The sequence below is a fragment of the Amblyomma mixtum genome, chromosome 6 (assembly GCF_055824585.1).
Source record: "Amblyomma mixtum isolate Tamu chromosome 6, ASM5582458v1, whole genome shotgun sequence".
NCBI lineage: Eukaryota > Metazoa > Arthropoda > Arachnida > Ixodida > Ixodidae > Amblyomma > Amblyomma mixtum.
In genome coordinates, this window is record NC_143017.1 from 106,130,957 (window position 1) to 106,158,817 (window position 27,861).

Genomic DNA, 27,861 nt, shown 5'->3' on the forward strand with positions numbered 1-27,861 from the left:
ACCTGTTCGGCTTGCTTTTTTCTACCTGCCTTACGCGTTACTTTTTTTTTCTTTCACAGCGTGATGCAAATTTTTTCCATCTGTTATTGAGTGGCAAGGAAGAAAATGCCGATGCACCAGAAAGTTTCCTTACAAGAGACTGCCAACTCTTTAACCTTGGTTCGCATGTGAAGACAGCGTCACGAATGAATAAGCGTAAGGCAACTTTTTCTTTGTGCGTTTATTACTCGTCTATATCACCACTTTCTCGGGCTCCGTCAAAAAGACAAGTCAGGAGCATACCTAACTTGGCGTTATACAGTCTAGCGATTGCTAGGAAAATAAACCAATCAATTCTTGAGCGTGGAGTAAGGAGTTCCCGTCTACAGCCTTCGTAAAGTAGTTCGTACATAGATTATTGCAGACTAAAAAAAAAAATGGCAAGGTATTTACTAAGGTAATCGCTAATAAAATCAGGACCAATTTAAACTTCAATCACCCAAATGACCAGGCAGGCTTTCGTAAAGGCTACTCGGAAATAGACCATATTTCCAATATTAATCAAGTGATTGAAAAATGCGCATAATATAACCAAGCCCTGTATATAGCATTCATTAATTCCGAGAAAGCATTTGACTCAATCGGAACATCAGCAATCATGTAGGCAAAACGGAATGGGGGTTTAGAAGAACCATATGTAAAAGTGCGGAAGATATCTCTAACAAATGCACAGCCACCACAGTCCTACACAAAGACAGCAGTAAGATTTCAATAAGGGTGTCAGGCAGGGATACACGATCTTCCCAGTGCTATTAATACACTGCATGTTTACATGTGATGAAGGAGCTGAGCTATAACAGCTGTTTTCTTTTTTTGAGTATAATATTTATTGCAGTGAAATAATGTATCTACAAGAGCCATTTACCAAGAAATCAGCCGAGAACATATTAACGCATGCACAGGGACGTAGACAGGACTGAGCAGGCAATCAGAAGGGGGCGGTAGTTTGGTTCCCAGTCAGTTCTGTATTAAACTTCTCTGATGTATCAAATTAAGTCGTAAAGGTTTGGTTTTAGGCGACCTGGATTTGGAACAGTTGCAGATAAGAATTAATGAAGAATACCTTAGTAACCTGCGATTCGCTCAAAACATTGCTTTGCTAGGTCACCCAGGGGATGAAATGCAAAGCATGATCAGTAACCTACATTCAGGAGATGAGCTGCAAAGCATGATCAGTGAGTTAGACAGGCAGATTAGAATGGTAGGTATTAAAATTAACATGCAGAAAACCAAAGAAATGTTTAACAGTCTCAGAAAGGAGCAGTAGTTTACAACTGATAGCAAGGCGTGGGAAGTAGTAAGAGAACACGTCTACGTAGGGCAGGTGGGGACAGCAGATCTGGATCACGGGAGTGAAGTAACTAAAGAAGAATAAGAATTGTGTGCAGCGCATATGGCAGGTTCTCACAGGTCATGAGTGGCAGTTGACAGTTACCTCTCCAGAGAAAAGTATATAACAGCTGTATCTTACCTGTACTCACACATGGGACCGAAACGTGGAGGCTAACGAAAAGGGTTCAACTTGAGTTAAGGACAACGCAGCAAGATATGGAAAGGAAAATGATATATGTAACGTTAAGGGAGAGGAAGAGGGCGGAGTTGGTGAGGGTCCGAATTGGTGTTAATGTCATCCTGTAGTCGAAATTAAGAAGAAGCAGTGGGTTTGGGCATTCAACGGGAAATCAAGAGAACAGATGGTTGTTAAAGGTAACGGACTGGATTCCAAGAAAAGGCAAGCTTAGCAGGGGGCGTCAAAAACAACAGGTGGACAGATAAGGCTAAGAACGTTGGGGGGATGAGGTGGTTGCAGCTGGCACAGGCGTTGTTAACTGGAAAGATGTGGAGAGGCCTTTGTCTTGTACCAGGCAAAGTCACGCTGATGATGACGACGATGATGACGATCAAAACACACCATGGAATAGGAGACATGCGCCTGGGGTGTCTCCGGGATATCTTCGACCGCCAAGGGTCTTTGATTTGCACCGAAAGTGTAGAACATGAGTGTGTTCGCATGCCGTCTCCTTCAAAATATAATAGAACCGACGAATTGGTGCCTTGCAGGGCACATGGCACATATGGATGTATGTGCCCTATTGACGTGTACATAGCGGGCGGTTGAGCACTTCTTGTGCTACAACACGTTGACAGGGTTCCCAGAGCAAAGCAAGAAATGCGGGAATTCGCTCGATCTTTCGCTTTTCTTTGCACTCACGTGAAAAATTTGAACAGTAAATATTTCGACACTGTTAAAGGAAATAATTTTTCCTAATATTTGCATAAGTTGGTTGCAGTTCGGATGCCGATATACGTTTTTCTTAAAAACTAACTGTACTAATTCTTTTGCAGACCAGTTAGCGCGTGGTTCCGACTTCCATACGTGGACTATATACGGGGAGGTGGCCCATACAGCTTTCGTTTTTCATTCGCCAGGCCACGTCATACGGTGCAAAATGCGTTTGGTTACTTAGAGTGGTATATCTGAACTTGTTACATCTGCTTAATTAAACGATTACATCAAGCCAAGTCAAGCAATTCACACTGGTGATAATTTCGCATAAAATAAAATCTTCGCGGTATGGAGTCAGTGGTGGCATCAAAGGTCCGAGGCATCAAATTTTTTAGGTGCATCACGGAACACTTAAGTAACGATGCACTTAAACGTCTATTTTCCTCTAGAAATTCCTGACGTGACTGCGTTAACTTTGGGCTGATTGATTTACAGACACTGAATGCTATTACGTGGGTGGTTTAGTTCCCTGAAAAATTTTTGTTCAACGTGAATTATTATTGCATTGTCCAATGTTTCGACATTGTACAGCAAATGAGATGACTTATCCCAACATGCATGTGCACAATACACAATACGATGCAACCTCGGAAGACGCCAGAGTGGTCCCTGTCTGCTGTGAAATCCTTCGCGCTTGCATTTTCTTTGTTCAGTGGTTATAGTCACATTATTGTCGGAATAATGTTAACAACACTAACTTGTCTTGCAGAGTTGACTGAAGACCAAGCCATGGCGCAGTGCCTACTATTTTTCATCGCAGGCCAGAAAACTACAGCAAGAGCTGTTGCGTGCACCTTATATCTGCTAGCCATTCATCCTGACACACAGGAAAAGCTGAGGAAAGAAGTGGACGAATGCTTTGCGAGCCACGTTTGTATGGCTACAGATCTCGATTACGTTGCTGGTTTTGCGCATTCTCACTCTCGAACCCATAGCGTGTACCTAACAGGCGTAGTAGCCAAATGCATGCGACCATTTATGGGGTGCAGTGAAATAAGGGTCTCATAATGTCGCGCGTCCGAACACGCTGCCTCGCGTGTTGGTGCACAACAGCGAGCTCCAGCAATCGCTGCATGTAGCATCGACTGCACAACCTCGCGAAACTCAGAAAGTCGACAAAGAAAAATGCTGGAAAATAGACCTGAGATATTCGAAGTGATTTTTTTTCTGTGTGAACTAAACCAAAGAACAAAAAACGACAAATGGAAACAAAGGAGGAGAATGGTCTTTGAAATCAAAGGAAAACATCGGAAATTTTTTCGCAACACTATTATTTTGCAGGCAGAAAGGAACTGAGAAATTGAGAAGAGAAAGACAAGACAGAACCGTGGAAAACTATGCCGACGACCGCCGCATGTCTTCAGGGATGTTTTATGAACTGAGCTGTGGCGGCCTTTTTCTTTTTTTTTTTGCGTAATATTTATCACCGTGAAACAATGAATGTACAGGGCTGCTCAAAAATTCCCAGGCAGCAGGATCTACTTATAAGCATTATAGTGGGGCACCTAAGAACAATATAAATGGGCTAAGGCTTTTAGAGGTGACGGTAATGGTTCTTCTATCGCGTAGAAGCATATTGAGCTTTGGGAGTGTTGTAAATGGCCAGCTAGATGTTTCTAAAGCAGACCATGGCCTGAGAACATTGCCTTCTCTGTACAAAAGGCATTTATCAAGAAATCATCCTAGAACACACACTCACAAGAACGCGGGAAAAATGCTGAACAGACACTCAAAAGGGGTTAGCTGTCTGGTTTCGCGTCTCATTAGACTCATGGGGCCATATTAAACGTGCACGAAGGCCACATAGAAAAAGCAGCTGTGAGATAAAGTTGCTCCTCGTCAGTAGAGTTAGTGAAACTTGTTTCACATATACCTCTGAAGTGTTGATTTTTAGTTTGTCTTTGCCTCTTCAGATCGCTCATGATTTTCTGTGTGCTTGACCCCTACAGTAGTGAACCCATGAGCATAATCAGCGTTCGCCTTTCGGTTCTGCAGTTGTACCGTCTTCTGTAAACAAGGTACATTTCAGGGCCTTACTCCGATTGCAGAAAGCAAGGCTTTTACAGTTTCTAAAACCTAAACGAAGGGTAGTACTCGAAAGCCATTATTGCAGGTATTTAACGGGACCGTTAAACTCAGAGTTAACTGAAAAAAATTCATAAAGTGATTCAATTAGCCTGAATGTCTGTAATATTAGCATTGCTTCCATCACGTTTAGCAGAATTATCGCGGCAAGCTCGTGTTTTCAGACAGACACCTCCATATTTTCGGCTCACTCGGTGAAGTGACGCCAGCAAGCAAGTGGAGACCGGTTGCAAAACTCTTCCCGGGTGTAATGCAACGGCTGTGGTAGAATGCAATTGCCAAATAATGCCACGGCATTTCATGGTAACAGGCGACCTCGTCGTTATTTACAAACCTTTTTCCTTCATTAGAAGCGTTCAGGCACAAAAATAAACAGAAAGTAAAGCATCGTGACCCCACCGTAAGACCACTGTTAAAGATTCACTTCCCTATCACTGTCGCTCTGCTCAGACTTCTGCGAGCACATGACGCTGAATGCTTGCATCACGGGATAGGCACTCGTGGCGACTGTGTGATATATGCCACGGGATATGATAGGACCGCCGACTCTGGCGCCTCGCAGTGCATTCGCAGGAACAACTTTGCTACAGTAACGCCTAGCGCGCGTCTAGCGCCCCGTGTTGCACTGTACTCCATGCGCCCGTCCACCTTTTCACAACAATGCTGCTTTAAGCACGCGTTTCTCCTTCCGCTATCGTCCTTGAAAAAATAGCCGCAGAAATGCTGCACCTGTCGACGCTGCCGCAAACCAATTCGCTCTGGCCACAACCGCCTCGATCGAGCACGCCACTCCCCCGATCTATAGGCTGCCGTGCTGTGGCGACCAGCACCAGCAGATTCGCCACTCCTGCCGCTCAGATTCGCCATTCAGATTCGCTTATCTTACTTCGTGATATCTCCTAAGGGCATCACGCTAACCGAGCTAGGAAAACTTCTGCGAGCACAGAAAACATAAAAAGTGAAAATTATGTTCTGTGTTTTCATTCTTTTTTAATTTCTTTCTTTTCAGGGCGATCGGCCCAACCTAGAAGCTGTCACGAAGCTCAAGTATCTGCACTGCGTTGTTTGCGAGTCTCTTCGCATGTACCCGCCTGTGCCCAGGTATCGACGCTATGCAAATATGTATGCTTTGCGGTTACTACTGAGCGGTTATGTTTAACGTTCATAATCATTTTAATGAGTAACATATAATTACGATACCATCAATTACACATTACGAAGAATCATTGCGCTGTTTTCCGTGTTTTTGAAGAATGCAATTCATGAAATATTGGTAAAATTATTCCGAATGTAGGAGAGAATTGTGTGTATCTTTAATGGTGTAGAAACCGGTTTTTATACGAATGCGTTACTTGCCGTCATTAAGCTCGGAATTACATGTTTGTAAAAATGACGCATGTCCAACATTCTCGGAAAAAAATTGAATATTGAAAAATTATAAGACACTACTATGAGGATATTGAAGGTGATGGTTGATTTATCTCATGTGTAAGTATCTTTCTTTTAACTTGTTTCCATCGATCGTTTTGAGCAGTTAAGGCTGCCGTAGGAAACCAATAGGGAACGCTTTTGAGGGTAGCAAGAACGCTAATAGCAAAAAAAAAAATTGATGACTACCGCGGGTGGGCGGCGAATATATTGATTTTTATACTGTAATACTACATTATGTGAAAAAAATTGTGTTCGTAAATTGTTTCCCACTCAAAAATGGTTTTGTTCAGAATTAATATTTTGGTATGTTGGATGCTTCGGAAATATGTTCGAACTAGGCTAATTACTACCTGAGATGTAACGTTTAGCTTCGGCGAGCAATAGGCTTAAAGTTTAGGGATGTACATGGTGCTTTCTAAAAACAGTTGAATACGAATAGGATAGCTTTGCTGCATGCGAATAATGTAGTAAAAAATCGAATGGTGTACCAGTCGAATAGTGATAGAAGCGAATGGAATACGAATGGAATATTTTGAAGAATAAATACTCCAGACTTAAGAGGATATTCGAAAAAACGAATAATCACGCAATACAGCGTGTGCTGTTCGATGTCAGTGCACGTTAAAGATCCCCAGGTGGTCGAAATTATTCCGCCGACCTGAACCACGGCACCTCTTTCTTTCTCTCTTATTGCAGTACCCCCTTTATTCCTTCCCTTACTGCGCGGTTCAGGTGTCCACCGAGATATGCCAGATAATTACAGCCCCATTTACTTTACCGGAAACCAATGTTAATTTTTATTTTCAATACAGCGAAGCGCTAGCGGTGGGGATACGGTGCAGTGGAATAACTCCTGGAGTTATTGCTGAAGCTGTCAAAAGACTTAGGACTGAGCTCCACTAGGGAGTACGGAACGCTACGCCAGTATATTAACTCTATAACAGTTATGTCATATCTACACAAAAAATACTATTTATTACCGATGACGACAGCGAACAAACTATAGCGGCAGATATCCGTAAATATTAGGGGCGAGAGCTACGTACGAACGTTAGCCTCCGAGAGGAGGCATAGCACGGATCGCTAAACCTTCCTTAGCATTGACGCTCGACCCATTAATGGGGCCATGTAGGACCATTATGAGCGCCGAAATATGAATGAACCGCGTCGCTTAGCTGAACCCTTCATCTCGCGCAAATAGTTCGAGGCAGCATGCTTTTCGGCTTCAGAGTGTACCCTGTTTTTTAAACAGGCATCGAAGAAGTCTGCAGTGTTTTATTCGAACTTTAATTGCGCCAATGGTTCGAAAACTATTCAGTACTTGAGACCATATTCGTTTAAAACAATTGTGAGCGTGCACAATTTGATTCGCGCAGTAAAACGAATAGAAGGATATTAAGGCGGAAGCCTTTAATGCCTCATCGTTGTAAGCAGGAGCTGTCGACAGAAAATGTCACGCTTTTCAGTTGGTCGAAACGGTCGTAACGTCACAGTGCGCGAATTTCAAACGGGGCCAATTGTACTTAGGGTACTAACCATGCAACCAATTAAAGGGATCGTATAGTGATGCTCCAAGTAAGTTTGAGTTTAGTTAATTGCTTACTTAACCAATTAGTCCAATTAACCTTTCTAGTCAGACCAGATAAATAAATAAAACCGAGTAAGAAATTGGCCGAGCTTGGGAATCGAACCCCGGTCTCCGGTGTGCGAGTCGAGCACGCTACCACTTCGCCATGCCAGCTCGATGGTTTGGAATGAACAAAGGTGCGTCTAATGAACACGGTGTCTTCGTTCACTCCCATCTTCCTCCCTTCCCGTTACGACGAGGTTCAGGTGTGGACCGAGATATGCGAGACAGATACATTTCCTTTCCTCAAAAACCAATTTACTGACGAGCAAGGCGTATTTGTCCGCGTTTCAGATTGGTCCAAATTGCCGTGATGTCACCACGCGCGAATTTTGACGGGTGTCCACCGAAATATGTGAGACAGTTACTGCGCAACTTTCTTTCGTCAAATACAATTTTCGACTAGTGTCTACTGAGATATGCGAGGCAGTTAATGCGTAATTTCCTTTCCTCAAATACAATTTTCATTTTCTTCATTACGGCCCCTCTTTCTTCTTTCACTCCACTTCCTCCCTTCCTGTACAGTGCGGCTCAGGTGTCCACCGAGACGACAGAGAATTACTGCGCCATTTCCTTTCCTTAAAAAGCGTTGTGTTCAAAGTGCAAGGCATCGCGCCGAACGGGTGGTGGCGTTCAATGGACTCCGTGGCAGCGCTACAACACGCTGTCGCGTTCCACTCCTAAAGGCGAAGCTTAAGCGTCATTAATTGGCAGTTCATTAATTCACCAACAAAATGTGAAGTGAACAATCGCGTAGCAGAATGCAGCACTCAGGCTTTCGCCTTTCAGCACTTTAGCCGCTAAAGTTCCTCGTAATTTTCTATTTGTTATTCGAAAATTCTGAATATTCGCACAACTGTATTAAAGTTTCTTGCAGTAAACAGTTTTTGTCCACGTTGGTTGAGGTACTTCTTGGTGAATTGGTTTTAAAGTGGTTTTTGACGAAAGGAAATGGCGCAGTACCTGTCACACATATTACGGCGGACACCTGAACCGTGCCGTAAGGGAAGGGAGGAAAGTGTGAGTGAAAGAAGAAAGAAAGAAAGAGGTGCCGTAGTGGAGGTCTCCGGATTAATTTCGACCACCTGGGGATCTTTAACGTGCACTGACATCGCACAGCACACGGGCGCCTCTTGCGTTTCGCCTCCAACGAAACGCAGCCGCCGCGGTCTGGTTCGAACCCGGGTACTCCGGCTCGGTAGACGAGTGCCTTACCACTGAGCCATCGCGGCGGGGTGAACTTATTTCTATTTATGAGGCGTCCCGTAGGTAAGCTTCCTTTTAAGGCAGTGTGTTGCTATCAGCAATCAGAGCGTAGGCTTTATTGAAGCTTAACAAGTTTTGCCCAACGATTTAAATGTTCACCTTATGAAGGAAAATTTTTTTTGTGGCTTAGAAAAATTGAGGTTATATCCCGACCATTAGTCTCTCACTTGCAAAGAAGAATGGCTAGAGGCTTAGCATTGCTAAGCGCGTTTCTTCGCTGGTGGACACCGTTGCTACGTACCTCAAAACGCGATTGAGGTGTCCACTACAAGCTTTGCCCAACGATTTAAATGTTCACCTTGTGAAGGAAACAATTTTTTTGTGGCTCAGAAAAATTGAGGTTATATCCGGACCTTTAGTCTCTCTCTTGCAATGAAGAATGGCTAGAGGCTTAGCATTGCTAAGCGCGTTTCTTTGCTGGTCGACACCGTTGCTACGTACCTCAAAACGCGATTGAGGTGTCCACTGACCTAGGGATCCAGTTAAGTGCCTTTCGTTTCCTCAAAATCAACGGAGTCTCTAACGTTGTCAGCGTCTACGCCATTCACCCAATGAACGACGGTGGCCTATTGCTCCAGTGCCGTGTTTGTGCCACAACATTGTCAACGCAAATGCGTGCAGCGCGCATCTATCACCGCCGCAACATACTCTAAAACGTGATTGAGGTGTCCATGACCCAGGAAACCAGTTATGCGGCTTTTCTTAATGTGGCTTTCTGGGTCGTTTTGTTGCAACATCTACACTGACACGTGACTATCTTAGAGGCTTTACGTCCACCTTACGATTTTGCGGTGTAGGAGGTTAATAGTGCGTTCGCACTAAAAAAAAACCTGAATTCAAATAAAGCCGTTATTACCTTGCTTCAACGTCGTCACTGTTCTGAGCATGCCACACCGTTTTGTTCTTTTCAGACTTGAGCGTACACCGGTGCGAGACTATGCCCTTGGCGACACCGGCGTGACGCTGAAGAAAAGCGATTTGGTTACAATTCCAGTCTACGCTATGCACTACGACCCTGAGTACTTTCCGGACCCTCAGACATTTGACCCCGAGCGGTAACTATGAGCTCTGTTTCATTTACGTTGCACCAAATTTTCGCCTTCTCGAGCTTTTCTTGTTTATGTCGGCTCGGAGGCTTGACGCTAATGTCTCGCAGGTTCAACGAGAAGAATGCGGCCTCGATCGAGCCGTACACGTACCTGCCATTCGGTGCCGGGCCGCGCAACTGCGTAGCTTATCGCTTTGCGTTGCAAGCCGTCAAGCTGTGCGTGCTTCACGCGATTCGCAACGTCGAACTCGTGCGCACTGGAAAGACGAAGGTGAGTGCGACCACTTCCGTCTTCATCCCTTTTTCTTGTTTGTCGAAGGACTGACTTTTTTAGGGTATGGTGGCATTAAGTCACGGAGATAGGAAGGCGGGAGCTCGAGCCTACCACAAAAAAAAATTATCTGTTGTACAGTATTCTGTCCCTAGTTCCAACTTACACACGCGAACCCCTAAAGGTGGAAGCGATGCAGAATAATCATAAAAATTTCCCACCTCTCTTCACTGACCCGCCGCGGTGGCTCAGTGGTTACGGCGCTCGGCTGCTGACCCGAAAGACACTGGTCCGAAACCGGCTCGGCGGCTGAATTTCGATGAAGGCGAAATTCTAGAGGCCCGTGTGCTGTGCGATGTCAGTGCACGTTAAAGAACCCCAGGTGGTCGAAATTTCCGGAGCCCTTCGCTACGGCGTTCCTCATAGCCTCAGTCGCTTTGGGACGTAAAACCCCAATAAACCAATAAACCATTTCTTCACTGCAAACAAAGGAAGTGGCAACGGTAGCGATCTGATTTCGTGCGATGCGGGGGAGGTTTACATTTTTGGGCTTGCGTGCGATTGGTGGCGTACAGGTTACAATGGGGAGCCGCTACATTCTACAAGGTGGGTCTGAATTTAAAATAGTGGCGAAGGCAGGAACCACGTGCAACTGCTGCATATGGAAGGGGGGGGGGGACAACCTTTTTTATAATGAAATTACAAAACTGCGAATTCGAATGTCGTGCCCCAACAAAACAACAATAAATATTAAAATGCATTATTTTATGAGTCAGGCAGAGTATTTTATCAAAAACAATATGCTAAATTTTGTAATTTTAGTGCACCATGCTTACTGCGCACGCTGTTAATGACTGTAGTTGAACTGGCAGCGTTGAGTTTGGAGGCCTTCTTGCAGTTGGCGGTCGCAGCGGCATAAGCTTACGAAGCAAGTTACTCAGTAGTTTTGTATTGCCGCCGTCCCGCGGTTTGCACTGGCTCGCCCGCGAAAATGTATAAAGGTAGAACGCAGGTCTCAAAATGTGCCGGTTGCGAAGTTTTCGTCTAGTACGCTGGATGGTCCTCTGCCACTGCCATTTCGTAGGAATGATACCCTGCTGCTGCCGAGTTTTCTTGGTCCGTCGTTTCCTTGTTCTGCCTGCGGCCAGTGCGAAGTCTTCTGCGCCATCGCGAGGTAGATCCTCCTTGACCATTGTAGCACGCTTTGCGTTTTTCGCTTGCAACGCTGAGCGCTAGTGCCACGATGACCACGTGGCACGGGAAGAAGCGATGCTCACTGGCAAACTGAAGCAGCGTGGGCTGTACCATCGGTGTCATACTACGTACATCCCTTCGCGCTGGACTTTCGCAGATGATGCATATTGACTTTCAGGGGTAAACATTGCTATTTTCTTGCAGGTGGACAAGTACAAATGTGTAGAGTCATACAACTGCTCTGTGCTCCATATGTATCATGATACACCTACCTTTCTTGTCACCCTTGTTTCAGTTCCAGCGGTCCTAACATTGTTTTTATGGACATTTTAGTTTCTTAGCTAAACTATATTGCAGCAATTCTAGCCTTTCTCTCTCTGTGCTGGGATCTGCAAGATTAAACAACGCCATTGTTTGTGCGGTCTCTAGCACACATGTTGGTTTGATTTATAACTCTAGTTGATATAATAAGTCACAAATGTAACAGCTACACTTATTGGATACTCTATTGCGAATTGTGTGGTAATGGCAGCTCTTTATAGATCTCACCTTGCTACAATGTGAGACAATGTACTTGGTCAAAATTTTCTACTAAGATTTATACTGAGTCTGTCTCTCTAGAAGGCACGTTGCTGCCTATCTGTGCGTCTTCTTTGCCAGTCACCTTCGCTGAGTAGCGAACGAAACATAAACAGCAGGAACTCGAGAAAATTTATGTGGCGAAGGTTCGCGTGCGCTGAAAGGCAACAACCCTGAAGAGGGATGGGTTCGCAAATGCGACGCGGCGAATACAAAGAAAAAGACCACCTTATAAAGCGCTCCAAAAGCATAGGCGTGACGTTACACAACGTCTGGAAAGTGACTGGCCCCCCAGCACACAGGGGCGCTGGTAAACACGTGATCAAGGATGTTTTCAATGTACGGGCGTCTACCATTTTACATCGCCACCTTGCGTCATGTCCCTGTGATCTCGTTCACGTGGCGCAGGCATGGCGTGGAGTCATGACCCAAGCATGCGTTGGTGGCCGCCAATGTTCCACGGGGCACTTTGATCTCGTGACATGATTTCCTATTGTTCTGCTTCCCACATCAGCGTCGACTCCGTAAGGCTTTTATTTTATAGCTCTCGTTGGATCTGTCGCTGAGTGATCGACGCACGAATCGCGGGATGCTTCGTATGTAATCACCATTTGACTCCTTCCCCAGCAAGAACGTACGAAACTTGTGAAGCAAATCAGCTTAGCACAAAGAATGAAAAAAGGTAGACTGTACCCTATACCTTGAGTCGAAACCTCAGTAATCATAAAGGCAGTACAGAATCAAAATATAGATTAGCCCAAGAAAACGATGATTAGGTCAGAACACGAAGGACGGAGAGGATGATGCAGACAAGCGTCTACTCGCAACTGAGGTTTATAAACCTGAGTTCCCTTTGCGCTATTTTTCATCATGAACGTACACCAACTCGTCCAACTTTCGGCATTGCTAAATGTAGATGAGCCTTTTTGTAGAACTACTGGAAGATATCTATAACAGCTGCACAGCCACCATAGTCCTTAATAAGGTTAGCAATGAAATTCCAATAAGAAAGGTTATCAGGCAGGGAGACACAGTCTCGCTAACGATATTCACCACCTGTTTACAGGAGGCATTGACAAGCCTGAATAGGGAACAGTCGGGGATAAGAGTTAATGAAGAATACCTTAGTAATCTACGATTCGGTGAAGACATTGCCTTGATAAGTTACTGAGGAGAGGAGCTGCAAAGCATGATCAATGAGTTAGACAGGGAGAGCAGAACGGTAGGTCTTAAAATTAACGTGTAGAAAAAAAAAAAATGTTTAACAGTCTCAGAAGGGAGCAGCAATTTAGAATTGGCAGCGAGGCGTGGGAAGTGGTAAGAAAATACGTCTACTTAGGGCACGTGGGGACCGCAGGTACGGATCACGAGAGTGAGACGACTATAGAATAATAAGAAATGAGTGCAGCACATTTCACAGGTTCTCACGGATCATGAATGGCAGCTTACAGTCACCTCTCCAGAGAAAAGTATATAACAGCTGTATCTTACCAGGACTCACATATGGGGCAGAAATGTGGAGGATTACGAAAAGGGTTTAACTTGACTTAAGGACAACGCTGCGTGATATGGAAAGGAAAATTATACATGCACCGTTAAGCGACAAAAATAGGGCAGAGTGGGTCAGAGACGAACTGTGGTTAACGACATGCTAGTCGACACAAAGAAGATGGTTTATGAGGATTTAACGTCCCAAAGCGACTCAGGCTATGAAGGACGCCGTAGTGAAGGGCTCCGGAAATTTAGACCACCTGGGGTTCTCTAACGAGCACTGAGATCGTACAGTACACGAGCCTTTAGAATTTCGCCTCGATCGAAATTCAGCCGCCGTGGCCGGGATCGAACTCGCGTCTTTCGGGTCAGCAGCCAAGCACCATAACCACTGAGCCACCGCGGCGGGGCTTGATAAGGTGGCGACAGCTGGCACAGCGCAGTCAGTTTGAGAGATATCAGAGAGGCTTTTGTCTTGCGGTAGTTGCAGTCAGGCTGATAGTGGTGATAATACCCTAATTATTCATCCTCAGAGCTTTGAGATTCTCCAATTAAAAGCACGGATACATTTTGACTGAGCACTGAAATGCACTGTGGACTGTAGAAAAAAAAATGATGAAAAATTATCGTCGTTTAATTTTACAGCATAAAATAACGAGAGAAAATAATATGCGCAACAAGCTTCTTGCATTTTGTTCATTTGTAGCGGTCACTAGTCCAGAATGGACATCTTCAGCTGCGATGGATGTAAGCTTTGTGTGTTTGTCACACATGCCGCGCTGCCATTTGTCCGTTCACGCAGGCGCCGCTCACAAATTATTACGCTGTTGTGTGGCGCGGCCAAGCTGTGGGAGTGTTGCTTTTCACAACCTAAGTATGCGTCTGAGGCTTTCATTGCATTGGGGAAGTATTGATTTTAAACATAACGAATTAAAGCAGTTGACCACTGCGGCTACATTGCTTAAGTAGGGTTTAAAATGACGCAGCAACATCTTGTTATCGTCCTGTTGTTATTGTTCTGTGTTTTTAAGCTAAGTCTGTCAAATTAATCTCGTTCGCAGGTTTTATATTTCAAGTGCTGTTAACGCGTCTTCTTGCAGGTTCCACTGGAATTCAAGAATGGTCTCGGCCTTCTCACAGCCAAAGAAATTACACTGGGAGTCAGGAAACGCCCGTAGAGAGGCGGGATTCTGCGTACGTCTTCTCCAGCTTACCAGATGCGAGTCTGGTCTGGCGGCGACGGCTTGGTGAAACGTGTGCTTGCATGAGGGGTTAGCCAATGTGCTGTGTAGTGCAAGCGCTTAGCCTGTATAAGCAAAAAATAAAGTATGACCTTGGCTTGCTTTTTTAGGGTTCAACGTCGTAGAGTGACCTAGCCTATGAGCGAAGCCGTAGTGGAGGGCTGCGGATAATTTCGACCACTTGAGGTTTTTTAACGTGCACTCGCATCGCACAGTGCAGGGGCCTGTAGCTTTTCGCCTTCATCGAAATGCCACCGCCGCCGCCAGGATCGAACACGGGTCTTTCGAGTGAGTAGCCAAACACCATAACCACTGAGCCACCACGGCGGCTACTAGTATACGTTCCCTCTGCACATAAAGTATTAAAAAAAAGCCGCCTTCTTGCCCTCTTGAGATAAGCACGAAGAGACTTCTGTCATAGCACAGTTCGATGCCAACGCCGACGCCATTTTTCGCAAAAATGTTTCTCATAGAGGTGTCACTACCCGGCGCGGTGTCACTGCAAAAAAGAAAAAAAAAAACGGGTTTGGGAACTTTCATGCGTTCCAAGCTTCATTCTGTGCTGAAAAATTTATTTGAACCGTTTGCCGCTCAGTGCGACTGCGGCTTAGTAACGGGTTCCGCCACACGTTTGAAGAGCGCATCTCTTCGGCTCTCAGTGGAAGCGATGTGGGTACCTCCGTAGTAGAGAATTTGCAGAAATAAACGTACTGCTTATTTTCATGTCGCTTCAGTTTACAGTTTATTTTCGTCATACAGAATTTTAATGGGTTCCGGTGAATCCTGGGTCATCCCTGGGCCATTCCCGGGGCGTCATTAACAAGTGTTACTCTAGCACCGGCGCAGAAGAAAATTTTTCTGATAACCTTTATGAGCATGTTCTTGCATTTCTCACGGCTTTCCCTGCATTCGTCTCGGCTTGATGCCTGCGCAGGAGATGTGAAAGTATGGCTTACATAAGAGCATCTGCAAAATTTATGGCGCACCAAGCTTGGGTCATTGTTAGTGCGGTGTCACTAACATTCTTTATACTAGTATAGGCAAGAAAACACATCATAGCCGCCACAATTTATGTCGCTCCAAGTTCGCATGTTACCCTATTCTACTCCCTGTCGTAGTTAGTCCTACCGTTACTTGACGTGATTCGAGGCTGACGCCGCGGGGAGATCCGCCTCGCGTGTGACCACACTTTTTAAACCTCTGCGCGGGCGGCGGGCGAAGGTCGTGACGAATGCGGGTGCGTCGCTGCCGGAAGGGCAAACTGCGGCTCTCAGCGTGCAAGCGAGCTGACTTCGTTCCGGAACGATGGTTTTCGCTGCGCTGCTTTGAGCTGCGCTGGTGTCACGCAAAGCAGCCGTGCGACACGCTCCTATCGCGCTGACTACGGCAGTGTCCAAAGACAACAAGCTCTTTGCACGATACGACCGCGCTTGTCTTCGCCTGCTGAAGAAGCAAAGCGACAGGACTAGCTGGCGAGTCGTGCGCATTGAGAATGCTGCCAAAGTGACTACGGTTCGTTGAACCGTTGCATTGTGTGAATGCTTATCGCTGGTCAAACAAGCATTAGAGGTTCTCTATCGATTCAAAGCTGAACTGTCGTGCAGAGAAATCATTCACCGAGTAACGAAAGTTTCCAGCCAAGCATCATTACAGGGCCCTTGCAGGAATTCAAACCTAAAATGCTGCTTATCCCCAGGCTTTCACAGCAAGGGTCATTCAGTGGCGCGACGAGTGTTCCCGTTTTGTATTTATGTTGAAGTATGTGAGCGTGTTCAGAGTTGTGAGAATTCTTCTTCCATGTAGCAAACATGCCATAAAACACATACAGAGGCTCAGTGCAAGCAGTCTTACACATCAGTAAAGCTACTCCTCCGCGGTGGCTCAGTGGTTTTGGTGCTGGACTGGTGATTCTGAAGGCTGGGGGTTGGAGCTAGGCCGCGGCGGAGGCGAAATGCAAAGATTCCCGCGTGCTGTGCGATTTCAGTGATTCTCAAAGAACCTCAGGTAGTCTATATCAATCCGAAGCCTTCCAGTACCGCGTCCCTCATAGACCATGTGTCGCTTGGGGACTTAGAATCCCAGAATTTAGCTATACAAAAGTAAAGCTCATGTAGAAATGTCACGTGATTATGAGGCGAGTCGGGAAGTAAGAAGGGAGTTGAGAGCTTTCAAAGGAAAGTGTTTTATTTGGCTAACATTTGCCCTCATAAAGCACTGAACTCAGCGAAGGCGAAAGCAGCGAGCGTACTGCAGGCGGTCGTGAAAGATTGGACTGGCCGCCTCTCTCGTCAGCGCTTAATTGAACTGTTGAGAACGAACCTTCGAGACAAGGCGTCCGCAATATCTCTGATAACCTCGAACATCGTAGTAGCAGTAGCGCGCGGCTAAAATAATTCCAGAGGAAACTGGTCGCCCCTGGCGGTATAAACTTAAGGATGAGGCACACTCCGACGGCCTCGGACAATTAAAAAAATCAATTACAAAAGTTCGCGGCAACGCTACGTTCCTTTCTTTCGTCTAGCGCTCTGTGCTTACCGCCGCATTTTACTTTTGGTGACTTCCACTGGTAATGTGAGAGCCAGTTATCTATGCATCTGGGATTTGTTCTACAACAAGTATATCCTGTGCGTAGGTTTCCAATTTTGGAAGAACGGATGCAACTATAAGTGGCTTGCGCATGATGCCTCAGGTTGACCACGTACGGCTTTCACAGTGCACATCACAGAACTAAGCGAATTAGTTAACCACGCAGGTTTTCAGAATGGTCTCCGAACGTGGTAGCTGATGTGACGTCATTGCAAGCCATAAATAGCTACGTAGAGCAGTCGACCACCGTCATATTTCGTAACTATAGACGGTATTCTGAAGCACACGCTACGTGGTGAGCCTGATTTATGAGACCATGCGGAGATTGCTCAGCTTCACTACCCAAGGCTACCACACAGTGGTCTTGAACATCTGTCTCTGGCATAACTTGCGCTTAAACGCTTTGCGACATTCTTCCCAAATGCGCTGTGTGCACTAATGAAAACTGCTTATTTTGGTTCCTAGTCCGTGCGGTATGGCGCTGCTGTCAGTAGGGAAGGCTTTCAGCACGTTTACATTGGCTGCAGCCAGTTAGTTATTCAAAAATATGTGAATATCGATGTTCATTGTAAATAGTCAATAGATAAAATTAAAAGAGGCTTCTAATAACCCCTGCCTCCTACGAATGCAGTTACCACCGCATTGTGTACGTGTGCGTTAATACCAGACATGTACGGGTGCGTCAGGAGAGCAGCTCCGTAATTGTTCAGGTTGACAGAGTGGTACCTCCCAGCTAGACTAAAATAAATGCTTCTACGAACAAACAATACTCCCTGACCCCACACCCAAACCGACATGGAAGGAGACGCTGGCCAGCGACGACCATGCTGCCCATGCCTACCTAGCGGACTGAGCAGAGTGGCTGGCGATCTCCAGTGGAGCCCTGGAAAAGGCGCCCAACCATTGTCGATTTATAAATAAATAATAAACATTTTTCCCCTCTCTCTTGTATTTCCTGCTGTGTCTCTATGTTTTCGTTTCCATCCAGCTTCCTTCCGTTTGTGAAAGGGCGGAGATACCAGCGTTGTGAAAGAGGCGTTGAGGCGCGGTCAGCGGTGCGCGTCAGTACTAGCGCTCAGAGCTGCGCACACGCAGTGGCTGTATTGAAGGCGAGGTCGTCACAGGTCGGGTCTTGCCGGGACCGTGACGGAGACAATGGGGCGGGGGGTTGCAGTGGCTGTGCAGTGAAAGCCAGGTATTGATGGGGATGGTGTCACGATCGGACTTCCCGGCTCGATACCTCACGCGTGATCATCTCGCACGCCTCTTTGCCTGAGCAGCTGCGTCGTTTGTTAACCGCGGCTGAACCCGCGCGCTCAGCGCGCAAGAATCTTCTGATGGGCATTGAGATATAAAATAGGCGTTAATGAGCGCAACGCATCCCGTTTCACAGTCTACCAAAAGTGGTGACCGTTAACGGCCATGGCTGCTGTGGGTACAGCTCACTTCCAGATATGTCCCGACGGCAACTGTATGCCTGCAGTCTCTGTCATCCTTGTTCGGGTATTCCTAGTTGTGTCTCGAGTGAAAGCAGAGTACATCTTGGTGGCAAGCGCAAGAATGATGATTCATTGTTGCTGGTGATTTTTGCGCAGTCGTTAATTCACATCACGAAACTGACAAAAAGTTCTGTGCTGAACTTCTGGACTCAAATGTAATTTTATAGTTAGGAGGATTTCAAACGATTTTAAGTTTATTGCGCAGGGGCTGCAGCTACGTTACTTGAGAACAGACTGCAAGTGCTTCAGCGGTGTATCGCGGTTTCTGCGGCTGGTGCAGTGACGGAAACGAAGGCGAGCAGTAGGCAAATGAGTGCGTATTTATTTATAGGTTCCACTAGCTCCATAATCGCGCGCTTCAGCTGGCCCTTGCAGTAAAGGAGTTTTCAGGACTTTGGAAAGTATTCAATTTTGGACCTTCTTTTTTGAAAGAAGTGCATAACACCGGTATACAGAAGAAAAAGGACGGTCGCCTCCTCACTTGGAACATTAATTCCAGGCCTGAATGTTGGGAAAATCCGCCGACACTCAGAAATTTTTAGGCAGAGGCCGTCCTCATTGATTCCTTATGTAGATTAGACGTACTAAAAAAGGAAGAGGCAAAAAACGTCTATTAGTAGCGCTTGCTGTTTTACTTTAGTCTTGTATTCACGCTCCTGTTCCTCCGAGGCTGCAGAGGAAGACGAAAATGTGGTCTTCATACGGCTTTGTCCCTGTAGTGTACTGAACATTTTGCATTGCGATATTGTTTTTACCACCAAAATGGAACAAGGCAAATTGCTTTCGTCTCGGACGAAGACAAGTCCTCTTGTTGAAACGTTGGGAAGCATCCTGAGGCGCCCCTCTCTTGTTCACTTTGTGTTGTCAGGAAGCTCATCTGCCTGCCCTTTCTTCACTATGATGTTTTTGAGCAGACAAGGGAAGGGGAAACAGGGCTCGTTATGACATGCATGACGGAAGCCATTAGCCACTGAAACAAGGGAGCATAGAGAATGCTTTCATTTTGTGGTGTTCATCAGTGAGAGATTAATAAGGTAATTATTTAAAGATAATTGATTAGGATGGGCTTCTTGAGTTAGACAAACCTTTAACCCATCTAATCAGCTTCCCACAGGCCTGAACAGTCAGTGCTTCTGGTATCCGCTGCTTCTAAGTCTATCTACCTGCCAATTGACTATCCTTTGCAAAGAATGATGATATGATTTAGTGATACATGATGAAAGCCAACATTCACCGAAAGCAAGGAGCGTAGGGAATGTCTTTTTTTAATTTGTAGTTTTTCATCAATGGGCGATTAATAAAAGCCGAAGAAAAAACAACCACATGCCGCCGGTGGGATCAGACCTTGTGTGCCATAACGAGCACCTCTTTTCATTTCACTTGTATGCTTAATAGTTTAACGAGGGCCTCGAATCTGACAGCCTTGATGCCATAGGTAGCGTAAGAGGGTTCTCATGCAGCTTCTGCCTTCACCGTTCGACGATGTTTCTACGTGGCACTCGCGGCAATGCTGGACGTATGTACAACGTCCGCCGCTATGGACGAGCGTGGCGCTGGTGAACTCTCTCAGGGTTTGCTTACACTACGCATAAATACCCCCGAAAGCTGTAGATTGGACAGCCGTCGCCGTAGCTCAGTTGGTAGAGCACCGTACGCGAAATTTGGAGGTCGTGGGTTCGGATACCACAGACGACATGTGGTTGTTTTCTTCTACAAATAAAACAAAAGCTATCCCTTGTGATTCTTGGTTTCGGTGGCTGTTGGCTTCCGTCATCTATGCCATAACGAGCACCTCTTTTCCTTTCACTTATACGCTTAAAGATACGCTTAAAGAAGGTACCCGCTAGTCTGCCCAATCAAGTTTATTCCTGCTACTACATGAACTCTGTTAGACATATGTTAATATGCACACGTCAACAACGTTGCGTTGAGACCCGGACGTCCCAAAATAAGTTTTCCACACACCTCGCTTCTTTCATCACGGGATTCCTAGGCAAAATCCTACGCACGGTGGTACTTATTTGTACTTTTGCTCTTGCGGCCTCTTCTATAATAATTTCCGGACACGCAATGGAAGTAAGCTCATTCCATACGTGTGGCATCCTGAAGGATGTCGCAGGCGATACGGCGTAGGAATAATTTGCTGAACCTGCAGAGGCATCATTTTACGCGTTGTCGGCGAGTGCCAGAAAATGGTAAGGTCAAAATGCCTGCGCCAAACCTCGTGCGTTGTTTTGGTAGCCTGGAGGATCTTCTGGAATGAAGGCGTGCGTGTCGAAATAGGAGTTTGAAGTCTGCGCCTCTACTCGGAGAGGGGGATTTCCCTCGGTCGACACCACGCGCCGGGTTGGGAAAACACCTTGCAGAAGGAGGAAAGTGGGCCGCACCGAGGAGCGGTCACACTCTCTCCCCCGTCTCCAGGGAGCGTGGCCGCCGAGTCTATTTAAGAGGCTCCGCTCTGCCGCAGAGGGCGCCCGGAGCGACACTCGCATCCGCCCCTGCTCACGTCGATAGGCACGTGCAAGAAAACGACATGAGATTCGCAGTGAGTGCGCCTGAGCGATTGCATTGGCCGTGGAAGCGACCAAAGGGCAGTTTAGTGCAAGCAGCCATAGTAATAGAAGACCCACTAATGTTTGGTTTGTGGTTTGGCACATAGGGTTTAACGTCCAAAAGCCACTCAGGTTACGAGGGACACCTTAGTTGAAGGCTCTGCATAATTTCGATCACTTTCGGTTCTTTAACGTGCACTGACATCGCACAGTACACGGGCCGCTAGCATTTCACCTCCATCGAAATCCGGCGGCCGCGGCCGGGATCGACCCCGCGTCTTTCGGTAGGGTACTATCGGGTCAACAACTGCGCACCATAACCACTGAGCCACCACGGCGGCTAGACCCACTAAGTTTAGCGTTAAAAAAGTGGTAAGTAAATTATTAATCCTGCATGTTGAACTCATAACAGTAATTCACAAAGTGTAATCGCAGCAGGAGAGCAGTCGTACAGGTGGCCTTATAAGCTTCCTGAACATGACCACTCTGGAGTAAGTCTAGGTAGACAGAATGTAGCTTTAATAATACATCTCTTGCACTATTTGCGTATTTTACTTTAATCTAGTGGCCGAGGATAGACCCACATGGCTCCGGCACATATATAGCTTTTAAGCATCGACCAACAGTTCGCATAGCATCGCTTCGAAAAACAAAGGCAGCGTGGTATCATATGTGCTGTGATCACTCTCAGCTTGTCGAATACGGTCTTGCAAACCTTGTGTAATTTTTTTATAATTGCATCTTTTCTTTATCTGGACAATGCGGTTGGGGCGTAGATCCACGAAGATATGTGCGGTTTATTGCTTATTTGTTAATAAAAATTCCAGAGGCACCCCTTTATCAGCCATGTGCATGTAAATCGTTGGTCGCAAGTTACGGGAAATGCTGCACTTTCAATATGCTGCGCCTTGACTTGCTTATTTCGCGTTGAGGGTGTTTTATTGACGGCTATTTGGTAGTATTGTTATTCTTTTTTGTTCTGCTAATCACTTGCTTTTTGCATGGTTACCTATGACCGCTTAACACCCCTGCTTTCCTCTCCTCATATAACGTCCATTATGGTACCTTTAAAGGAAAATTAAGGACGATGACGAAAATGTCTCAGGCTACTGCACTTATCGTTTTAGTCATGGGGCTTCGAGAATGAGCGTTCGTTTTGCCCCTATACTTGTTCGCACCTCCTGTTTCGCTCATCCACTCTGCACGAAAAATTGCTTCAAGCGTGGTTCTCTTTATAAATTTGGTCCAATCTACTTTATAAACGAGATAAGGTGCTTTGAAAGTATAATGCCAGGGCTTTGATAAGGTTTGAGTGATTTTTAACGCTAAAGCACATCTGAATTATGAGAAACGCCACAGTGAGGAAGCAGCGATAAGATTTCAGCGCTAGGGGTTCTTTAGCGGCCATTGAAACCTATTACACGGTGTGTTAAACTGGGCCGCCGTCGTGACCAATGTCTGAAGGTTTGAACGGGTCAGCAATAGGATTATGGCACATTCGGTTTTATTTTAAGGTATAAACGTTGAAAAGTGACTCGAGCTATCAGGGACGTCGCAGTGGAATGCTGCGGATAATTTAGACCACCTGGGGTTCTCAAAGTGCAACGATGTAGCGAAGAACGCCCGTTCTAGCATTTCGCTTGCATCGAAATGCGACCGCCGCAGAGGGGATCCAACTTGCGGCTTTCGTGTGCTGTGACACGATGTCAGTGCATTAAAGAACTCCAGGTGGGAGAAATTATCTTCAGCCCTATACCCGTCGGCGCCCCTCATAGCCTGAGTCACAATGAGACGTTAAACCTATAAATCCAAACCAAATCTGCCAAAATCCTGTTAAACATGCTGACCCGTTCTTATTTCACACATTTTTCAATAGGGCATCCCTGTCAGGAATCTAATTCGCGAACTCGTGCTTAGCAGCAGAACGCTGTGTCTCTGAGTGACCGTGACGAGTAATGGAAACTGCGTATTGGAGTCGCCATTGATATTTTTACAATCTGTGGAAGACTAGTGAGATGACGGCACCGACGTGTTCCTATTTAGCGAAGCCTTGAAGCGTATATAAAATTAAAAAAAAATCACTTTTTCAACGCACACGCAAAAAAATAAGCGTCCGCCCTGCTTTTGCGAGCCGTGACATCTGGTATTGCGTAACCGCAAATATTTCTCCGGCTAATATTCTACATTACTATACGTGAAGGCCAGTGCGACTATACGACGATAAGCAAGAAGTTCTCAATGTAGCCCTACTCCTAACCCAAACTCGAGAAGTCTTGTGTTCCAGTTTTAGCCGTGGAAGCATTCACTGAGCTAAACTTATTTTTCCAGCATGACTATACTGAACTGCCGTTTCTTCTATTCTTACACGACGTCCTAGAGATCTATGTGATTCTTTCAGGGAATCAGGGTTCAGGTAATCAGGAGTTCATGACGACACTGCTTTACGAGAGGACATTGTAGAATATTTGAGGATTCACCATTATGTTCCGTACGTTATGTTAAAAAAAAACACCCAGATACCTTAGATCGTTTGCTTGGCCAAATGAGTACTTGCGTTTGCGGTCTAGACGGGGCAAGTACTCAGGCCGCAGAAAAGCCGTTTTGATAACAGAGGGAAGAAAATAACCCACTCGGTCGTACCGCAAAGCACGTGATGTCCTCAGGCCTACGTAGGCGGTTACATCAGGTGTGCAGAGGAACGACTGAGTGATTACGCTTCGCAGGCGCTCATTATTCTCGAGCGGTCACCTGCAACGGAGGCGAACGATGACCGGCACTGTGAAGCCTATTTGCCCGTGGAAGAAGGCGATGCTTGAATGCAACTTGTGCAAGCTTCGCAGGAATTTCTACACGCACGAACATGATTGTTGTGTTTGATGCCAACCTGTTTGAGCAACGATAGAAAGAGCTGCGAGATTCGTAGGCTGACAGAAACCCAGAGCTAAAAAGGTTAAAAAGAAACTCAGCATTAATAAATGTATGGTGCAAGTTGCTTCATACTATATGAGAGTAACTTTCCATTTTTTTTTCTTTATGCATAGCTTCGCTGGCCAGATAAAAAGCACAATTGATGTGTTGAAATGATGAGTTGATCTGATGACACGCGACCATTACTGCATAGCCCTCTTGTGCTCTTCTTCTTAGGCTTCATAGTGTCGTGCACCCTGTAGGCAGATCATGCTTAAATGATGCTAGCCTATTCGAACTTGATTCATATCTGCTCCATTTGAGTGCATATGCTTCTGCCTTTATCTTTCTACGCAATCTAGGTTCTGGTGGCGGTACTTCTGGCTGCCATAGCCGTGGTCATGGCGGGTTACCGGAGAGGATACGGAGGCTATGGCGGCTACGGGGGCTACGGCGGATACGGCGGCTACGGTGGTGGCTACCGTGGTCATCACCACAGGCCATATGGCTACGGCGGCTACGGGCGCGGATATGGAGGCTACGGTGGATATGGCGGCTACGGCGGATACGGGGGGCATCGCCATCACCACCACCATCATCGACCCCACCATCACAGACCTTACGGCTACGGCGGATATGGTGGATATAGAGGCTACGGAGGCTACGGCGGATATGGCGGCGGATATGGCGGTGGTTACGGCGGCGGCTACGGCGGATACGGAGGCCACGGTGGTTACGGATATGGGCGTTATTAAGAAGTATGAGAAACTTCTGTTTTATGTGTAAGTCTTACAAGATGCCGTTGCATGAGACCAACTTCACAACGTTGACACAGATGCGTTCAGCAAACATGTTGGAAATAAGGGACTAGCAAATCAGGGCCGGTTGAGGCGCTTACGTTGCGATGACTGCGACTAAAGTTTTAATTTAGCCTAACGCTAACGCCCTGCTTCAGCAGGACAACAGTACGAGAGGAAGCTATGCACTTTGATCCTTTGGGGCCAAATAGGCTGTATTGTGCAGTTATGCTTATATCTAATAATTTCTCAGCGCTTTTGTTCTAAATAATTGCCGCCTGTAACGGGCGATGTAAGCAAGCAACGTCTGTCACCGGTTTTAGTAAGAAGTTCTGAACTGATAAACTACAGTGAAGCACAAGAATGAATCAGAGGAGCAACCGTGGGTATAAATGGGCCCAGGTTCCGCTTCGATCAGTCTGTCCATGATTTGATGGCCTATCGAGAACAGATGGCAGGGCGAGAATATACAAGGAGTTCAAGTTAACCTTGAACTTGGTACAAGCGGACGACTGCGTAACCTCACGAGCCAGAATAGCGCCGATGGAAACGCACGCAGTGCCGTCATCTAGTACCGTCTAATCTAATCCTGGGCTGCAGTTCGAAGAATGCAGACGGGGATCTTTGGGCTATTCTTGAAGTGTTTTCACCCGCTTTGAAATATTGATTCAATGGCTCAAGACAAAAACAGTCGCAATTGAACACGCAGTAAGTGCTAGGAGATGATTGTGTTTACAGCCGCTAAATGCCACCAGAAGATACCCGTTCCACCCTTCTGCGATCGTACTGCAGCGCTCAAAACAGCCAAGTTGTTACCACCAAATATTGTAAGATGCTCCGGGACCATCAAGCATAGAGCTGTTTAGAAAGCTTTTGCTCTGAGGCGAGAATGCAAACACATTTTTAAGGCTACCTCTGATGCCTGGAGGAAAAATGTACTGAGAGATTCACTTTTGTTTCGCATGGCACACTTTCATACAAGGCAAATTTTCGCAACCTGCTGCTATTTTCTCAGATGCAGTGTTTTCGTCAATACAGAGTAAGCTTGGCATATCATGTGCAAGTGAAAAAATAAACCTATTTTTCTTGTCCGGGTGTTCCAGAACCTTTTGATATATTGTAAGACGTTTGAAAGATGGTTCGGTGGGCTCTCTCATTTGTTGTTTCTATTGTGGCGCCTGAAAAGCCATTTAGCACAGCGGAACACTCCAGTTGGGTCATTATCAGCATACCATTGTGGGGAGAGGTCGTAAAGGAAAGGTCATTCCTTTTGTTTACTCTTCCTCTAAGACGATACTCTGCCTTACTACCATGATTGCAATCATGAAACGATTCCATTGTGAATGTTGAAGTTTTAGCTTCCCGAAGCGACTAAAGCTACGGACGGCGTAGTCAAGGGCTCCGGGTGAATTTAAACAACCTGGGGTTCCTCATGTGCGCAGGCATCGCACAGCACATGAGAGTTTTTGTATTCTGCCTCCATCCAAATACGGCTGCCGCGACCGGGATCGAACCCGCAACCTTGGGATCAGCAGCCAAACAAAACCACTGAGCCACCGCGGCGGGTGCAAGTGTGAGACGACTGCGTTCACAGGTGTCTATGCTGTTGATACAGCCGGATACGGAAAAGGTGCAGAGAAGAGTGACGCTAGAATTCGGCTATGGCTGTGCTGGATAAAGGGATAGGGAGTAGGGACTGTGGCGTCCCTAGTTTATGGGTTAGTGGTCTTTTACTGTAAATGAATGACTGACTTAAAAAAAGACTACAGTTCAAGTTCGAAGCAAATAATTGCCAGTTAAAGAAGACAGCAGTTCGACTGCACTCTGCTTTGAGGAGAGTTGTGTCAGACGTTAAGAATTACGTTCTATGTGATACTTGCGGTATAACACGACCTTTCAAGTCCGGCACTGCAGATGGGTGCGGCGGTCGTGGATACTCACGGTCTATCTGCATGTGAGCTTCGAACGTCGAAGGTAAGAGCCGTCGCTGTAGCTCACTTGGTAGTGCACTGTACGCGACATGCGGAGGTCGCGAGTTCGGATCGCACTGGTGGCCTAGTGTTGACGTTTCTTCTGATTTTTTTAAAAATGAAGGCCTATTCAGAATAATCCATCAATCGATGTCATGCTGCAATCAACAAAACCTTAACAAAACAAGTACCATTCTCCTGTGCATTCCTCGGCATCTTTGAAGCACACACCATTACTGGCCCCTGAGCTCCTTTTCCCAGCCTATACTGGTACCCAGCCAGGGGTTAAAGCCAGAGGTCTTTAACCCCTGGCTGGGTATCAGTGTAGGGAGTGTAGGGCTGAACTTGAGATATGATCCCAGGTTTCAAGGCACTCCGCTCGTCCTCAGCAATGATATCGTAAATACACTATGAGGGCATACTTGACACGGAAGTGGTCATCAATTCACAATGTAAACAATAGCTGGGGCATGCATGAATGAAAAGCCTACTCACTGAACTGAACCGCTTGACGAAGAATTACAGCGCAACACAGACAAAAACGACACTCAGAGCGAAGTTGACGCACGAGCAATATTACATCCCACTGATATTTATTGAAAAGAACTGATACGTATACAGGGTGTTTCATGTAACTTGAACCAAGGATTTAAAAAGAGCAGTAAGCCCCAGCCCGCTGAAACCAACGATACATTGTTCGCCATCATGTGGCGCTCCTCAGAATATTTTTTAATTGTGCTTAATTAGTTAATTAACTAAGCTGAATTATGCAAATTTCCAAATATTCATTTTGGTGCCAAGACCGTTACGTTAGGTTGTAGAGCAGGTTTATAAACAACCGATCCAGTTTATTGTAGCATCGTATCTCTTACAGGGTCCTTTTTTCTGGCATTTAAAGAAAGCCCGCGAAATATGAAAAAATGCCACGTGAATACGCTCGTGCGCTACCGAATTGCAGCGCTCTCAACGGCGTTTCGAGCAAACCGAGCGT

General features: G+C 46.0%; 2 protein-coding genes across 3 annotated transcripts in view; both read left to right on the plus strand.

Moving 5' to 3' along the window:
• The window catches only part of LOC149339922 (cytochrome P450 3A24-like), a 36,521-nt gene extending 21,857 nt beyond the window's left edge, over positions 1-14,664 (plus strand). For both annotated transcript variants that reach the window (XM_089548634.1, XM_089548633.1), the window contains 6 exons: positions 60-195; positions 3,036-3,196; positions 5,421-5,512; positions 9,647-9,790; positions 9,892-10,054; positions 14,419-14,664. In XM_089548634.1, coding sequence (XP_089404760.1) covers positions 60-195; positions 3,036-3,196; positions 5,421-5,512; positions 9,647-9,790; positions 9,892-10,054; positions 14,419-14,496 — 774 coding nt within the window. In that variant the 3' untranslated portion in view covers positions 14,497-14,664. The remainder of the gene's footprint in view (positions 1-59; positions 196-3,035; positions 3,197-5,420; positions 5,513-9,646; positions 9,791-9,891; positions 10,055-14,418) is intronic.
• A 6,374-nt stretch (positions 14,665-21,038) lies between these two features.
• Positions 21,039-25,991, plus strand: LOC149339923 (uncharacterized). Its single transcript, XM_089548635.1, has 2 exons — positions 21,039-21,189; positions 24,466-25,991. Exons 1-2 carry the CDS (start codon positions 21,178-21,180, stop codon positions 24,856-24,858), a joined length of 405 nt encoding a protein of 134 aa, XP_089404761.1. The 5' UTR covers positions 21,039-21,177; the 3' UTR covers positions 24,859-25,991.
• Positions 25,992-27,861: the final 1,870 nt, after the last annotated feature.